This window comes from Thunnus albacares, chromosome 2 (assembly GCF_914725855.1).
Source record: "Thunnus albacares chromosome 2, fThuAlb1.1, whole genome shotgun sequence".
NCBI classification, from domain to species: domain Eukaryota; kingdom Metazoa; phylum Chordata; class Actinopteri; order Scombriformes; family Scombridae; genus Thunnus; species Thunnus albacares.
The window spans coordinates 19778845-19797064 of record NC_058107.1 but is presented as its reverse complement, the minus strand read 5'-3'; the positions used below and the strand labels follow the sequence as shown (position 1 = coordinate 19797064).

The window sequence follows — 18220 nt, the reverse complement described above, 5'->3', positions numbered from 1 at the left end:
GGGGGTGAACGATGTATGGAAGACCACAAGTGTCAACGGAAATAGTAATAAAGCATTTCATTAATTAATAACTAATTGTGCAATAAAAACAGGAATTAATAACTTGGTTTACAAATCCATCCATAAATAAATAGACTAAATTACAAATGAATTCATTTTTTGATATTTTAATGGGCAATAAAAAGAGGAATTATAAAAACCTGTGGAGGTACCAGATCAGCTCCATGGATGTACAAAAAGAACTGGATGCAGTGTTGGGGGCGGATGCCCATTCATTCTATGAAAGTTGCTCAGTGGTGCACAAAACCAAAAAAAATACTTCCTGAAAACATACTACATATGCTCTATGGGCCCAATGCACCCAGGAGCATGCTCACTAGAGACTTCCACCAGCCGAGACGGCTATCTTCTAGTTTAGCCCTCTGGCTAACTTGAATGGGGATAAAACAATTCAATCGGGTGGCTCTTCTAGACTTTCGAAATGTGATCGGACTGAATGGATCAAATTCTGACAGTGTGGGGACTGTGACACTCAAAAAAATGTATCCGCTGATTTACAGACGTGTCTTTCACAAGATAAGTCTATGGGAAAAAGTCTTTTTGGACCCAATAGCATAATGTGACGTTGTAGTTATACAGTTTTGCTGCTATGTAGAATTGGCTTCAAAGCCTGGCGCTATTCCTGTATCCAATTCTCTTCATACATCCATGATCAGCTCAGCCTGCCAGATAGGCTCAGGGTCCTGTGTTTAAAGATGACGTTGCACATTATGATTTGTTGTATGTTGGAAAATGTACAGACGCCATCATAAAGTGTCTTAATAAGGTGTTGGGCTACCACCTGCCGACAGAACACAGCATTGATTCTACAAATCTATGAAACTCTACTGGAGGTAGAATCAATGCCAAGACACATTGAAGCTGTTCTGTATGCATGTGGTGTATATTGTATTGCAATATTGTATTTATATTGTCCTTTTTAATTTGAAGGATTTATTGAGGGATAATTATTTAATTTGTATTTTTTTTAAATATCAAATAATGAATTCCTTTGTAATATTGTCCATTTATTTATGGATTAAGTAATTGATTTGTCAACCAATTTATTAATTCCGGATTTTATTTTACAAATATTTATTAATTAATGAAATGCTTTATTACTATTTCCGTGACACTTGTGGCCCTCCATACAGGGGCAGAGGAGGCCTTCAAACTCCTTTCAAACTTCAAACTGCTTTAACTCTTATATACAGTTCAGGTCAAATTTGACCCATTTTGACATTTGAAAGTAATAAAAACACCCAAATTTATATATTTTAAGAATGGCATGTTATGACTTTTCCGAAAGTGGCCCAGAATATACAAAAATGGAAATGTTTCAAAATTATTTATTTTTGTGCAGATGGTAAACATTATCCACATAGAGGGTGTTCTGAGTCAGTGTTGATTGATGGTTTTAATGGTTATAATGAAACCTACCATTCAAATGTTGTTGCATCCTTCACTTTCAATAAATTAATAGAAATAATTATGGCTGTCATGTTCTCTTGTTTTAGATAACATGAGATCATAATGTAGTGTGACTGTCAATGTATTTTACTCTATAAATGAATAGTGTCAAATCTAAAGACACACTCTCTCTGCTCTCTGAAACATTGATGAAGGATTAATCACCCATTTATTAATGACTGATAAGATATCTATGGATGCAAAATACATTTGTGGTTCAAAAGTTGGTTAGGCTCTAATTATAAAGAAATACTTAAGCTGAGAAGGATCAGAATATGAACTGTATTAAAAACACGGTTCAGTCTAACAACTGTGAAGTTGATGACTTGATAAAATTGCTGTGTCTTTTGGGCAGACATCATATTAACAAAGCCAGATTTCTTCAGGTTCAAAAACTTCAAAAACTTCAAAAACTTCAAACTTCAACTATTCATTTTTTTTAAAGTAATATTTATTTATTTAATTATTAATTTACTTATTTTCTGTATTGTAATATTACTGTGTTGTTAATAAAGTTTTTTTTAAAGATGTAATTTTTTTTTAATGTCTTTTTTTCCTGTCTGAAAACGTGGGCGTTCCTACATCTGCTGCGTTCACGTCCAAAGGGACTGAAGGTGGAAATGGGAAAGATTAGCATGTTTCCAACTGGCGAGGTGCTCACATCACAAGACAATTCAAAACAGTTGTAAAAGTTGGTCATGTGAGGGTTAAATAGTGTAGACTGAAAATATTAATCAATATAACTTTATTTCTAATTTACTTTATTGATGGGTTTAATTACCTTGGGACTCCTTCATGTTTGTTTGTCTTTTCAGGCACTTTAGACACTATTTATGCCATGGCCATGTCAGAAGTTACTCTGATAACCAGTTTCCTACTATAATAATATAATATATTATATTATATGGAAGTGAACTTTGAAGTGAAGTGCCTGAAAAAAATAAAAAATTAAGTATTTTTTTTAATTGAAAAAAAATAATCATGAACGCATCACTCATAACGCCCTCACAGACCAGGAAGCAGTGCAGAGTTTTAGGTTCGAGTGATTCATCTTTCTGTTCAATAAACGATCTTTGTTCTTCCTCCTCTCGCGGCAACTACAGGAACGCGCCAAAATAAGAAAACAAGCCGTGTGAGTGTCAGAAGAAGTGAGAGCAGAAACGTTTAAAGTAGCTACAAAAACTGAAAACAAATGCAGCTTTTATACAGACTTAACTAAAAAACCAGGGCAGGGAGCTATCTTTTAGCGCTTTGTCGGTAGACTACAGATAGAAAATGGTTTTACAAAACAGTGGAAGGTACAAATCTGACCGAGGACAAAGTGGGGGAGACCAAGAAAACCAGTAAGTAGTTTCGCCTCACGGTTAAACTGGAAGTTTGCCTTCAGTGTCTCTAGACAGCTGAAATATAGTGTTAATGTTTATGACATCTAATGAAGACAGAAGATGATGACAGAAGTAAAGTAAAAATCTAAAGTCAAATCTACTGTAACTGCTGTGTGTGTTTGAAACAGGGACGATGGCTCCTCCATGTCGGCCCTCAAGAGGCTGGAGCGCAGCCAGTTCACCGACGAGATGGACTCACGCTTCGGGTTCGAGAGGATGAAGGAGCCGGGGGAGAAAACCGGCTGGCTGATCAACATGCATCCTGTAGGTCAACACAGTGTGTAATGTTTGAGTGTTTATTTATTTATTTATTTTTGTAGTTTGATATGATAATAAATGTGTGACTCTTTGCTCTTTTTTGCACTTCCAGACTGAGATCCTGGATGAAGACAAAAGGATGATCAGTGCTGTGGACTATTATTTCATTCAGGAGGATGGCAGCAGATTCAAGGTGTGTTGGAGAAAAAGCAACTGATGCTGTTTACTGTTAACCAGCGTTACAACACACTCAGTCCGCTGTTTAGAGTAACTATCATGTCATAATATCTATGAGAAAGCTCTTAACATAATCCTCCTGATGTTCATTCTGTCTGTAGGTGGCTCTCCCATATATGCCATATTTTTATATTGCCACTAAAAAGGTAAGTCTAAGTTTGTTTATTATATATATTTATGTGTTTGTGTGTTTTATTAATTTTCACACATATAACAAACAACAACAAAAAACCATGACAGCACCTAAATCAAGAATCAGCCATGTAATAACATACATTACAAGACTAATATAATACCAAAAAACAGATCTACTGCATTCCAGTATTAGGCCACTAGTTTTCAGAGAACGAGAATAGGAAAGAAGAGAATTCATGTCCAAAGTTTTACTTATGGTTGATGTGAAATGTGAGGGTGTGTAAACGCTTATTTAAAGAAGACCTGTGTTTTGATTGCAGAACTGTGAGAGAGAAGTTATCTCATATTTGTCGAAGAAGTTCCAAGGAAAGGTGGCAAAGCTTGAAATTCTCCCAAAAGAAGATCTTGACCTGGTGAGATTACTGTTTGTTTGTTTGTTTTTTCTTTGTCCAGCTTTAAAGTGTCATTTTGTTTACAAAAGTTAAAGATGTAAAAGTGGAATTTGAAGATTTTAACAGCCACATTTTATTGTTACTGTTTGAGAAACAGTACATAATGTATTCGGTATTATTGATTAGTCTGTCAATTATTTTTTTGATTAGTTGTTTGGTCGTTAAAATGTTGAAAACTGTTGATCACTGTTTCCCAAAGCCGAAGATGCAACCTAAAATATTTTGTTCTGTTCCAACAAATATTCAGTTTACTATTGTAGAGATCTAAAAAACCATAAAATATTCCCACTTAATAAGCTGAAACCAGAGAACTTTGGTGTTTTTTTTTCCTCACAAAATGATTTAGAACGATTAATTTGATTTTTAGAATAGTTGGCGATTTATTTTCTAATTGATTCATTGTTGCAGCTCTTGCATTGGCCTTACGGGTTGTTGATGTGAGATCCCATAACTTTACAAACATGCTGAACTATTCTGATCTTTTCTCCTCAGGCGAACCACCTGGTCGGACTGAAGAGAAGCTACATTAGGCTGTCGTTCAACACTGTGGACGACCTCATCAAAGTCAAGCGTGAGATTTCCCCGGCAGTGCGCAAAAACAGAGAGAGGGAGCAGTCCAATGACGCCTACACCTCAATGTTATCGAGGTAAAGACACAATGATACTGTTCATTTATAGCCAGATTTCTTGTGTTGTTTCCTTCTTATATTGATCTCTGGACACCCTCGGTATTGCAGTGCCTTATCAGGTGGCAACGTGGCGGCGGCAGATGAAGAGGTGACGTTAAAGAGTATTTCCGACCAGTTAGACAACATAGTGGACATGAGAGAGTATGACGTGCCCTACCATGTGCGCCTGTCCATCGACCTCAAGATCCACGTGGTAAAGATCGATTTCTTTAATCCCAACATTTATATTACACAGATACGTGTGCTTCTTCTCCTAATCATCACTGTCTTTATCTCTCAGGCTCACTGGTACAACGTTCGATACAGAGGCAGCGCCTACCCACCAGAGATTGTTCGGAGAGATGATCTTGTGGAGCGACCAGTATGAGGATTTTGTTTTATTATGTTAGATCTGTCATCTTAAAGCGTTCATCTTTTCCAGTGACTTCTGTAAAGCATAAAGTTTCTTGTTCTTTTTAGGACCCTGTTGTTTTGGCTTTTGACATTGAGACCACAAAGCTTCCACTGAAATTCCCAGACGCAGAGAGCGATCAGATTATGATGATCTCCTACATGATCGATGGACAGGTGAGTTTTATCTCCTTCACAGCTTTGTTATGAAATATTCTGTTGATTATTGTGTCAGTTTAACTTAACTTATGTCTCCTTTTTAAAGGGGTTTCTAATCACAAACCGAGAGATCGTCTCTGAGGACATCGAGGATTTTGAGTTCACTCCCAAACCTGAATATGACGGGCCTTTCACTATTTTCAATGAGGATGATGAGGTGCATAACTGGGTTGTTGTTAAAATACTGCAGTTTAATTGACAATGAAAGTGCGTCTGAGTATTTTTACTATATAAACGTAACGATCTGTTGCATCAGTGTAATAACACGCTGTAATCTGACTTCGGCTGCAGGCGGCTCTTCTTCAGAGGTGGTTTGATCACGTTCAAGAAACAAAGCCCAACATCTTTGTAACCTACAATGGAGACTTCTTTGATTGGTGAGTTATTGTTTTCCAGTGTCTTTAAAATTATTTAATTTATTACTCGCATACTACTACTTGTTTCCATTCTTTCAGGCCTTTTGTTGAGACACGAGCCGCCCTCCACGGACTGAGCATGCACAGGGAGATCGGTTTCCAGAAGGATAGCCAGGGAGAGTACAAGTCCAGTCAGGCCATCCACATGGATTGTTTAAGGTTTGTACACCTCTGACACTGTTAAAACGATATTTTACTTAAGTGTATACTTAAGTGTTAGGGTGAAATAATATATTAATTGAAACCTGTTTTTCCTCTGTGTCAGGTGGGTTAAGAGAGACAGCTACCTGCCAGTGGGGAGCCATAATCTGAAGGCAGCAGCTAAAGCTAAATTGGGCTACGACCCTGTGGAGCTGGACCCAGAGGAGATGTGCCGCATGGCAACAGAGGAACCACAGGTACAGAAGTGGACTTCTTTGTGCTCAGATCACATGAGAAAGAATTTAAATGGTTTGAATGCGTTTTTGCAATCTTGTTGACTTTTTTTTTTTATTTTTATTTTTTTTAACTTTTCTCTCAGACTTTAGCCACCTACTCTGTGTCAGACGCTGTGGCCACATATTACCTCTACATGAAATACGTTCACCCCTTCATCTTTGCTCTGTGCACCATTATCCCCATGGAGCCTGATGAGGTTTGTCTATTGTGTCCACTTTTAAAAGATAAAACATTACAAACATTTTGATTACTACTGGTTTCTCATCTTGCACTGCTCATGTGTCCCTCTGATTCCAGGTGCTGCGTAAGGGTTCTGGGACTTTGTGTGAAGCTTTGCTCATGGTGCAGGCCTTCCATGCCAACATCATCTTCCCCAACAAGCAGGAGCAGGTCTTCAACAAGTTGACAGACGACGGCCATGTCATGGACTCTGAGACCTACGTGGGCGGTCACGTAGAGGCGCTTGAGTCCGGAGTGTTCCGCAGTGACATCCCCTGCCGATTCAAAATGGTACGGTCCGTTCGCTTCCTCAACGCTTGATTCTTTGCTTTTATACTTTTTGTATGTTTTTGAGCGTGACAGTCACTTATGATTTGTTGACAGAACCCGGCTGCATTTGACTTCCTGTTTCAAAGAGTTGAGAGAACGATGCGTCACGCCATTGAGGAAGAGGAGAAGATCCCCTTGGATCAAGTCACAAACTTTAATGAGGTGTGTCTCTTTTTTGTTTTGTCTCCAATTAGTGTTTTTTTATTTTACAAAGTCGTCCCAACTATTCCCAGCGCACTCAGCGTGAAGTTGTAAAATGCTTCGGTATTTTTTCAGGTTTGCGATGAGATCAAAAAGAAGCTGACTTCTCTGAAGGAGGTCCCAAACAGGATCGAATGCCCCCTCATCTACCATCTGGATGTCGGGGCGATGTACCCCAATATCATCCTCACCAACCGCCTGCAGGTAAAAGGAAGAAAAAAAATGCATGGATGTAAGTGGAAGATATAGAAATGCATGAAACTCAACACTTTATTTTCGAATCTCTACTCAAGCCGTCCGCCATGGTAGACGAAGCCACTTGTGCAGCCTGTGATTTCAACAAACCTGGCGCCACCTGTCAGAGGAGGATGGCCTGGCAGTGGAGAGGGGAAATCAGTAAGTCGGCATTGTATATCCTGTGTTGTTTCTGGATATGGCAAAGAACTGCTGAGCTAAAAAAAGATGTTTCCCTCCGTCTGCAGTGCCCGCCAGCCGCAGTGAGTTCCACCGCATCCAGCAGCAACTCGAGTCAGAGAAGTTTCCGCCCTTTTTCCCCAACGGTCCACCTCGGGCCTTCCACACTCTCAACAGGGAGGAGCAGGCCAAGCATGAGAAAAAGCGTTTGGCAGGTGCTTCCTTTCCGTCCAGCCTTTACTAAGTTTGTTCCTTGTTTTGATTTACTGTTTGTCAAAGCTCATCTTGACACGTGTTGTCTTTGTCTCAGACTACTGTAAGAGGGCCTATAAGAAGACGCACATCACCAGGCTGGAGGAGCGAGTCACCACCATCTGCCAGAGAGAAAACTCCTTCTATGTTGACACTGTGAGAGCTTTCAGAGATCGGCGTTATGAATTCAAAGGATTGCACAAGGTACCTTTTTTTTTAGTATTGATTGCAATGCAAAGCAACCCCTATTTAAACAGTATTTGTAATTTATTAAACGGGACCTGGAATTGCTTTTTCTGCAGAATTTCAAGATGTTCAGCCATTAAACTCAACCTCATTAGTTTTCTAAATGCACATTTATAGTCTCCTCTGGCCCAACAAAAACGGTTTCTTCAAACACTTGTTTTTCACATTGTAAAAGGTGTGGAAGAAGAAACTGTCAGCAGCTCAGGACAGCGGAGACGCCGCCGAGGTGAAACGCTGCAAGAACATGGAGATCCTGTACGAGTCTCTTCAGCTTGCTCACAAGTGTATTCTCAACTCTTTCTACGGCTATGTGATGAGGAAAGGGTAGGAGTCAGTTTTCATCAGGAGATCTTTTATCCAATATCCTCTTACATGCACTGTTACTGTTACTGATACTGTTGAGTGATAACCGGTGCTCAGCTACGGATCTGATGTTGTCTGTGTTGTCTTTGTGTTTCCATCAGGGCGCGCTGGTACTCCATGGAGATGGCTGGCATTGTGTGCTACACTGGAGCCAACATTATCACTCAGGCCAGAGAGCTCATCGAACAAATAGGGTGAGTGTCGATAATGTGATACGTAATTAAAGAAATTACATTTTTTGTTCAGGGTAATGCAAGTCAGAATGCATTGTCAGCTCCAGCGCAGCAAAGATGGAGCTGGAAGGGATTTGCTGCCTTGTTTAACAATGTTTTATCAGCAGATCCTTGCCAGTATGTAGGCTTGTGTCCAGTTCCTCCAGTATTGTTTTTACCCTACTTTTTTTTTTTCTGACCCTTGCAGTTTAGTAGTAGATATTTTGAACAGCTCAACAATAAACTGAAAAATACCGCATTAAATTTCCTTTTCCACATCTACTTTTCTGCCACTCAGGAGGCCCCTCGAGTTGGACACTGATGGTATCTGGTGTGTCCTCCCCAACACCTTCCCTGAGAACTTCGTAGTGAAGACCAGTAACGAGAAGAAGCCCAAGGTGACCATCTCTTACCCAGGTGCCATGCTGAATATCTTGGTGAAGGAGGGATTCACCAACGATCAGTACCACGAGTTGGTGGAACCGGCGTCGCTCACTTACAACATCAGGTCAGAGAACAGCATCTTCTTCGAGGTGGATGGGCCGTACCTGGCCATGATTCTGCCAGCGTCTAAAGAAGAAGGGAAGAAGCTGAAGAAAAGGTACAGCAGAAGTGGTATTTTATATTAATTTATTTCTTTTGATTAAACGTACTGTACTGGGCTACCTGGTAAGGTTGGTTTTAAAATGTGCAGTGATTATGATGATAATGATTTTAAGGTTTCTCTCTTCATCTTAGATATGCTGTGTTTAATGAAGATGGCTCTCTGGCTGAGCTGAAGGGTTTTGAAGTGAAGAGAAGAGGAGAGCTCCAGCTCATTAAGATTTTTCAGTCGTCTGTGTTTGAGGCTTTCCTCAAAGGCACCACTCTGGAGGAGGTCTACGCCTCTGTGGCCAAAGTGGCCGACTACTGGCTGGATGTGCTGTACAGCAAGGTAAAAAAAAAAACTTCATCAACTGATGTTGTACATTTACATCATGCTTCAGCATTGTTTTGTGTAACTTCAATGAGATAATAACTGCAGTATCATTTTCAGATAAAAAAATCAAAATGTTGGCTCCAGTCCTTATCTTCATCACTAAAAGCTGATAGATTTCTTTCTCTGATTTTCCAGGCTGCCAACATGCCAGATGCAGAGCTGTTTGAACTGATTTCAGAGAATCGTTCAATGTCCAAAAGGCTAGAAGACTACGGAGAGCAGAAGTCCACTTCCATCAGCACAGCTAAGAGACTGGCAGAGTTCCTGGGAGACCAAATGGTGAAAGACGCTGGTCTGAGCTGTCGCTACGTCATCTCCCGAAAACCTGAGGGTTCTCCTGTCACAGAGAGGTGGGACAACGTGTCTAAAAATAAACACTCGTGACTCTGGGGCAATCCTAGCCAGCAGCGTACAACACGCACATGCACTTTTCACTTTTACACACCTGTAATTGACAAATTCCTACCTGAGGACCAGGGTCTGCAGCTGTTGTGAGTGAGAATAAAAATCAGGAGAGAAAAAATTAAGTTTCTCTGCTCAAGTTTCTTAGTCATCTCTCTCTCCCCTCATCTCCTGCCTACACTATAAACTGTCCAATAAAGCCACAAAATGCCTGAGAAATAAATCTTTGTTGGAAAACATGCTGTCAAGTGCACGTTAAACCATGATTGTTTTTTTGGTGTTAGCAAACCAAATAAAATTATCTCAGAGTTGTTTCCCCGATGTTGAACAAGCACTTTGTAATATTCCCCGAAGTAAAAGCCTTAATGTCTGATTGTTGTGTTTTTCCCCATCAGAGCCATTCCTCTGGCCATCTTCCAAGCAGAGCCCAGTGTGAAGAAACATTTCCTTCGTAAGTGGCTGAAGATGCCGAGCCTGCACGACTTGGACATCCGCACTGTAAGTGCTCAGAGAAAGATTTTATGCACATGGACACAAGCCTTTGTATCTGAGTATCTTACATTTCTGTGTCGGGCCCTCACAGATCCTCGATTGGGGTTATTACATAGAGAGGTTGGGTAGTGCCATCCAGAAAATCATCACCATCCCCGCAGCTCTTCAACAGGTAAACATTTCATCAGTCTATCACTTTATCTCAAGTTTATGCACAGATATTTTTTAACTGTGTCTGTTCATCATCAGGTGAAGAATCCAGTACCCAGGGTGAGGCATCCTGACTGGCTTCACAAGAAACTCCTGGAGAAAAATGACATCTACAAGCAAAAGAAAATCAGTGAGCTGTTCACCAGTGAGGGCAAGAGACAGGTAGGGTTCACCTGACAACAAAATGTTCTGTCAAACTCTATTTAGTAAGACTTGATATATATATTTTGATGTATGTTTCTCTGGTTAACAAAAAGCATCTTGAAACACTAGCTCACCCTGCTGCCCCATACTGTATTATTCTTTTTCTTTAATGGCTTCTTCTCTTCCAGGTGGCTCATCAACCTCTTGAGGGAGGCCAGGCTGCTGACATTGAGGACTTTGGGATGCCACCCAAACCTCTGCAGCCAGCCATCCTCATCAGCACCAAGAGGAAGCGAGCTTCTCAGGGAGAGGACAGCCAGGTGGAGTCTCAGGATCTCGAGCTCACCCAGTCCTGGAGAGAGATCCTGGGACCACCCCCTCCCATGGGAAAAACACGGGTAGGCAAGCAACAATAACAACAAACTACTGCCTCCAGTCTTTGTCCGTCCATTATTTAATATGTTTAATAATATTTTTTGTATTTTAAATGAGACACCTAGATATTTAAATACATTTAAACATTTCTAATCATTCTTTTCAGCGTTCACTGAGAAATTTGTACAAAAAACAAGTTATTAAATCCAGTTTTAATAACTGTGTGTATACAGGAGGAGCGGCTTGTGTGGCTGCGTTACCACAAGAAAAAGTGGGAGCTGCAGCTGAGGCAGAGGAAGGAGAGGAAGAAGAGGAGGAGGCTGCTGGACGGAGAGGCCCAACCTGTAGGGGGAGGAGTGATCAGAGACGGCCCCACCACGGGCCTGGGAAGCTTCCTCCGCAGAACAGCTCGCAGCATCCTGGACATGCCTTGGCAAATTGTGCAGGTAGAGCAAAAACAATTTCACCATCACCACCCTCTCTGAAGGACATAATTCAAAGAAAAATGTTCAATATTGTTCATATGAAAATGAAGAAATGGCTAATGTGATGTTTCCTGCCTCACAGATTGCAGAAACTAGTCACCCCGGTTTGTACAAGTTGTGGGCTGTGATTGGAAATGATCTTCACTGCATGAAGCTCAACATCCCTCGTGTCTTCTACGTCAATCAGAAAGTCCCAAAACAGGAGGAGGGAGCCACGTACAAAAAGGTACATGGTGAACTGCTGTTACTATAAATGGTTTGCAAGCATGTGTTGTCACAAATAGTTCAAATGTATTTGGTTAACAAATCATTTGGCTTCAGGTGAACCGCATGCTGCCTCGCTCCAACATGGTGTACTACCTGTATGAGTACTGCGTACCAGAGGACATGTACCAGGAGCACATCAATGAGATCAACGCTGACCTCTCGGCACCAGACATTGAAGGAGTTTATGAAACACAGGTATCATATATATGTATATATTCATAGCTTACTGTAACATAATGTGTACTAATTATACTAAACTTCACATTATCAGTTTTCTCTGTATTTCTCCACATTGTAAACAGAAAGCAGTGGTTCTATAATCTTCTTGTCCTCACTCTCTTAGGTCCCCTTGCTGTTTCGTGCACTGGTGCAGCTCGGATGTGTGTGTATGGTCAATAGGCACGTTGTGAGGGACATGGCAGGCAGGGAGGCTGACACTTTTGAGCTGGAGCATCTGGAGATGAGATCTCTGGCCCAGTTCAGCTACCTGGAGCCTGGTAGGACCTGTCACACACACTGGTCATATTAGTTTGAATTCAGATATCTTCCTACAGAGATTATTGGTTTGTTTTGTGCTGAATGGACTGTTTAAACCATCAGCTTTTCCTCTGACCTAATGGTTTGAAGACCTTTAGCACAGTTAGATTTCAAGAAATGTCATGTTTTTAGCTAGATGAAAATGTAATTTCCTGACAGTAGATGTGATATCACCATGTTTTGTTTACTTTCTTCTCAGGGAGTGTTCGCCACATGTATCTGTACCATCACAACCAAGGTCATAAGGCTCTGTTTGGCCTGTTCATCCCCTCACAGCGCAAAGCCAGCATCTTTGTTTTGGACACAGTAAGAACAATACGTCTCTTTATTTCTTCCAGTGCCATGCTGTTAGTTATTTTACCTTATATGCTGTCAAGTGAGACTCTTAAACAGCCAACAAAAGCATGACTGAACTAAGACAATACCATGAATATGCTACTCACGGTTTGTCTTTATTTTATCCTCAAAGGTTCGAAGCAACCAGATGCCCAACATGAGTAACGTCTACACAGCTGAGCGCACTGCCCTCCTGGAGAAGATGACAGAGGAGCTGCTGCCTCCAGAGAAACACAACTTCGAGGTTCGGGCTGAAAACGACGTAAAGGCTATTTACCGCGCACTTCAACGCATATTGCTAAACTATAAGGTAAACACAAAACACTTAATTATTTTCTAATAATTACATACATAGATGTTACTGATCAGGTTAATGTGACTAAATTGGCATGTATAATCAAGCATGTGCTTTGTCTTTCTCTGTTTACAGGAGGAGCGCCGGGGGCCCACCCTCATCGCAGTGCAGTCCAACTGGGAGTTGCGGCGACTGGCAGCGGGGATGCCGGTGCTTGAAGAGTTCCCGGTCGTTCCAGTGCACGTGATTGATGAAATCAGCTATAATGTGCTGGACTGGCAACGCCATGGTGCCCGGCGCATGATCCGCCACTACCTCAACCTGGACAGCTGTCTGTCACAGGCTTTCGACATGGCCAGGTACACTACTCAGTTTATTCTGTTAGTATTTTAATCAAGCATGGATGTCTACTGACATGCTCTTTGTTGTTTCTAATAAAGTGTATTTTCTGTAAGTCATTTTTGTTGACTGCTTTAAATTCTGTGTGAAGAAACATTTGAACTTTTAAACTCATATAATCTCTCTCGCTTTCAGGTATTACCACTTACCTGTAGGTAACTTGCCTCAAGATGTGTCCATCTTTGGCTCAGACTTGTTCCTGGCAAGACATCTGCGGAAACACAACCACCTGCTGTGGCTTTCACCCACGGCCAGGCCAGACCTCGGGGGAAAAGAGGCTGATGATAGCCGTCTGGTCATGGAAAGTGATGACAGGTGCTCTGTGGAAATCAACGCTCAAGGATGCTATTCCACAGGTACATAAACACACACACAAGCGCCAGTAATATAATATAAATTGTGTCCAAGAACAGGTTGAGCAAAAGATCATAGAACAATGTATGTTTTTTTTAAAAGTGTCTTTGTTTTCTTTTAGTGTGTGTGGAGCTGGACGTGCAGAGCCTGGCAGTGAACACCATCCTCCAGTCGCAACATGTCAATGACATGGAGGGCGGAGCCAGCCTGGGTGTCAGTTTTGACGTGATCCAGCAGGCCTCTTTGGAGGACATGATGTCAGGAAACCAAGGAGCCAGTTCTCTTGCCAGCTATGATGAGACTGCTCTCTGCTCCAACACCTTCAGGTGTGTAAACATCTGTACATAACAATATAAATCCATATGCATGTGTGATCTAATAATACAGGTTGCAGTTATAGTGTTCATACTATATTCATGTCGTTTTCCTCTATATGAGCAGGATCTTGAAGAGCATGGTGGTGGGCTGGGTCAGGGAGATCACACAGTACCACAATGTGTACGCAGACAACCAGGTGATGCACTTCTACCGCTGGCTGCGCTCCCCTAGCTCTCTGCTCTACGACCCTGCGCTGCACCGCACCCTGCACAACATGATGAAGAAAGTCTTCCTCCAGTGAGTGCCACATTAAGAACTATTTTAGATTCATGGCGGAAGTTATCAGACCCTGCTATCCTTGGTTCATTGATGTATGATTCCTGTGGGGTAATTTGACAAAGTCCTTCCAGTAATAGTTCTCTCACTCTCTCAGGTTGGTTGCAGAGTTTAAGCGTCTTGGCTCCACTGTGGTGTACGGAAACTTCAACAGGATCATCTTGTGTACTAAAAAACGGAGGATAGATGACGCCATTGGCTACGTAGAATACATCACCAACAGGTTAGATATTTACCATCTGCATGTCTCTATAGAGTGAATAGAAATCCTCGCATAGTATCACAAAATTTCGGTTAATTTCTAAAACACTAATTTATTATACAGTAGAATAAAATACTGCAAAATGCAAAAACTATATATCTAAAAAGGCTTCTCAGTGAAGAAGCAGCTGAGCTAACAAATGAGTATTTTTATCTGATTGTCTTATGTTGTTTCCCTCAGAGAAAAAAAAACAATTACCCATTAGACAATTAGATGTTTATGTTGTGGTCTCCATCATGGAAAGTGAATTTTATAAAGCAAATCCAACAGAGATTGCCCATTGTACTAATGGGAGCGTAAACTATAAAGTGCAGTTGGACGTAGGCCAATATATCAATATAAAACCGATAATGTAACATAAAACTATATATCTTGCATATCTATAACTTATTGTAATAATGTGTTCTAACTTTTCTGGGGGGTTCTTTTGTGTAAATATCTTACCAGTCATCCAAAACATCGTAACATCTTACTGTAGGTTTCACATTGTATGTTTACCCAAAACCTAAAAAAAAGTCACCTCCCTAACTGTTTCTCCTTTAGCATACACTCCAGAGAAATCTTCCACTCTTTGTCCATCTCCTTCTCGCGATGCTGGGAGTTCCTGCTGTGGATGGACCTGGCCAACTATGGCGGTGTGAAGGGCAAACTGCCTTCCAGCGTCTTGTATGGAGAGGTACTTCAAACCGCACCTTCGGCCTTATAGTTTATTTGCATTTATTACAGTTAAAGTCCCCTTCAAGTAGACGGAGTAGATCATTTTAAGGATTTTGACGAGATAATTATGGAAAAAAACATATCGGACACAAAGTATTATTCAAAGTACAGTATTTTATATAAATATTATATGATATATAATTATATAATATAGTGTGTCTGGAGGGGACTTTTAAGTAGCCTGAATATAAAGTTAATTCTCACCTCCATGGTTCTTTTTTTTTTTTTTTTAGGATGGAGTCAAACAGAAGAAAAAACAAAGAGGGGAGGGAGATGAGGATGGTAGTGAGGATGAAGATGAGGATGAAGACAACGTTGAGGAAGATGATGGAGATGGAGAGACGGACGAGGTGGAAGAGCTGATTGAAAGCAACTGGAACATCATGCAATATCTGCCTCAAACCGCCTCCTGTCAGAATTACTTCCTCATGATTGTCTCAGGTAAATGTGACACACCTGTGGTACAACTGTAATGAGGTTTTGTGGACTTTTTATTCTCAAAAGACACATTTGAGTTTTCAGAGTAGATGTACACACAATAGATGTTTTCTTTTCTCATTTATTTCTCTCTACCATCTCTCATTTTCCTCCTCAGCCTACATTGCAGCAGTGTACCACAGCATGAAAGAGGAGCTGAGACGCAACACTCCAGGAGCAACACCAGTCAAGAGACGTGGAGGCAGCCAGGCTTCCCAGCAGGCGGTGGGAGACTTGAGTGCTCTTCCTGGTAAGATGCTGTTTGGAAAGCCACTTCAGTTACTAAAGACTTCCTTTGTGTTTCTTAGAAACTTCACGTTACACTCATTAGAGTCACCTCCAGCCAGTGTCTGTTACCTTTAAACCTATGATGGGTAGATTTTAATTGCATTTAGATAGATTTCATCTCAGATGTGCGTTTTGTTTTTTTTAACTCTCTCCCACAGGAATGATCTCCTTCTCCCAGGAATATGTGTCCAACGAGCTGACGCAGAACTTTTTCACCATCACGCAAAAAATCCAGAAGAAGGTGACGGGTACCAGGAATGTGACCCAGCCCTCAGAGATGTTCCCCGTCCTGCCTGGTTCACACCTGCTGCTTAACAACCCAGCTCTGGAGTTCATCAAATATGTCTGCCAGGTAAATACTGTAACTGACTACCACATTATTGACCGGACAAAATAACAGAAACACACCACAATTTTCAACAGATCAACCAATGATTTTATTTTCTCAATTCCCTCTTTTGTCTCTTCAGGTCCTGTCACTAGATGCCAACATTGTGAACCAGGTGAACAAGCTAAAGAGAGACCTCCTGCGCCTCGTGGGTGTTGGAGAGTTCTCGGAGGACGCTCAGTTCCGGGATCCCTGTAACTCTTACATCCTGCCAGAAGTCATCTGCAACCACTGCAACTTCTGTCGTGACCTTGACCTCTGCAAAGACCCATCCGTGGCACAAGTAAGAGCTGAGTGTCACAACCTGTATGCACCGTTTTCAAAAGTTAAAGTAATTTATCAGGCAAAATTAAGATGATTCGACTACATAACAAAACTGCAAAAGAACATGAGGTGTGGAGATCAGTGGTGTCACTATTGTCGGCTGTGCATGAGAGTGAAGAGACTGTTGGTAGCAGCCTAGACTTTTTGGACTGGGATCATCAAGCCCAGGTTCCCAGTAAGCACTGATTACTAACCCAGTGAGTTAGTTATAAGAGCACTGCTGACCAGGCAACAGCAGGGGGCATAATAATTACACTATTTTAAAGCTGCTGTTACTTATATAAACTGTGTTTTACTCTCTTCAGGATGGATCTGTCCTGCCTCAGTGGTTCTGCTCCAACTGCCAAGCCCAGTACGAGACGGAGTCTGTTGAGATGGCTTTGGTGGAAGCTCTACAGAAGAAACTGATGAGCTACACACTGCAGGACCTGGTGAGTAAAAATGCTCATGTCTACTCAAATGATACAACTACTTGACAAAAGAAGAGTTTTAAACATGCATCAGAGGGTTTTCAGTCATCATAAAGGGTAAGGCAGTGATTTGATTGATAAGATGCAGAGCTGAGGACCATTAGTATCAACAAAGTAACCTGTTAAAGATGTTCATAGTGAAGAACGTCATTAATAGTATTAAAGCTGTTATAACACAGCTAACAATACATGTGTACATTGTCAAACGATTTCCTCAAAGAAGAACCGATACCTAAGAACTGAAATACAGTAGAAATCATGGAAGATTACTAACAACTTCCCAGGAGCTCAGTTATGTAGGAAAATGTTATATATGATGCCGCTGACACTGTGCACCAAACCTTATTGCCAAGCAGTACCATAAACAAATCCCATGACCCTGGTTGTGTACAGTAAAGCAGCATTTGTCCAAATTTCCTGTCTGAAGCTACCTGCTGTTTAACAGTCTGCGTATCATTTTCAGACATTTTTTTTCTTCTGAAGTTATATCACAGCCTCACGGTCTTTGTGTGCTTTTAGGCGTGTACCAAATGTAAAGGGGTGAAGGAGGCTAACATGCCCCTCTACTGCGGATGCGCCGGAGACTTTGACCTCACTTTCCCAGCAAAGGTTTTTACTCTTTAAATGCATTACATTAAATCATGTAGTGATTAAAGTCTATGATCATTACAATTTGATGTTGTTCTTACTTCTTTTTTTCCCTCTTTTCCTCCTTTAAAGAGCTTTGCAGAGCAGATCACAGTGTTTCGGAACATAGCATCCCACTACAACATGAGCTTCTTGGAGGAAACCATTGACTGGCTGCTTGCTATGAGTCCACAGATCAACACTCAGTAAACATGACATCCGCCGCTGACGTCCAACACTCCCTCAGCTGCATCTGCTAGTTCATTTTAATTTGGGAAGCACTTGACTTCTATGTGTGAGTGTATATTGTGGAAGAGAAAAGTGTGCACTGTAGATATGTTTGAATTTATGATCATGTCATTAAACTTATGTA

General features: G+C 41.0%; 1 protein-coding gene across 1 annotated transcript; it reads left to right on the top strand.

Moving 5' to 3' along the window:
• Nucleotides 1-2588: 2588 nt before the first annotated feature.
• Nucleotides 2589-18127, top strand: pole (polymerase (DNA directed), epsilon). The gene is made up of 48 exons (XM_044371044.1): nt 2589-2852; nt 3023-3158; nt 3265-3345; nt 3491-3535; nt 3845-3937; nt 4469-4623; nt 4714-4858; nt 4946-5026; nt 5125-5232; nt 5321-5431; nt 5566-5651; nt 5730-5849; nt 5956-6088; nt 6211-6324; nt 6426-6638; nt 6732-6839; nt 6954-7082; nt 7172-7274; nt 7361-7507; nt 7603-7748; nt 7966-8114; nt 8255-8347; nt 8664-8966; nt 9104-9299; nt 9480-9694; nt 10142-10244; nt 10330-10410; nt 10488-10610; nt 10781-10990; nt 11201-11413; nt 11535-11678; nt 11774-11914; nt 12063-12216; nt 12456-12562; nt 12726-12902; nt 13023-13246; nt 13422-13642; nt 13762-13966; nt 14082-14255; nt 14392-14517; nt 15100-15232; nt 15507-15714; nt 15869-16000; nt 16197-16390; nt 16509-16709; nt 17056-17181; nt 17740-17829; nt 17941-18127. Exons 1-48 carry the CDS (start codon nt 2785-2787, stop codon nt 18055-18057), a joined length of 6882 nt encoding a protein of 2293 aa, XP_044226979.1. The 5' UTR covers nt 2589-2784; the 3' UTR covers nt 18058-18127.
• Nucleotides 18128-18220: the final 93 nt, after the last annotated feature.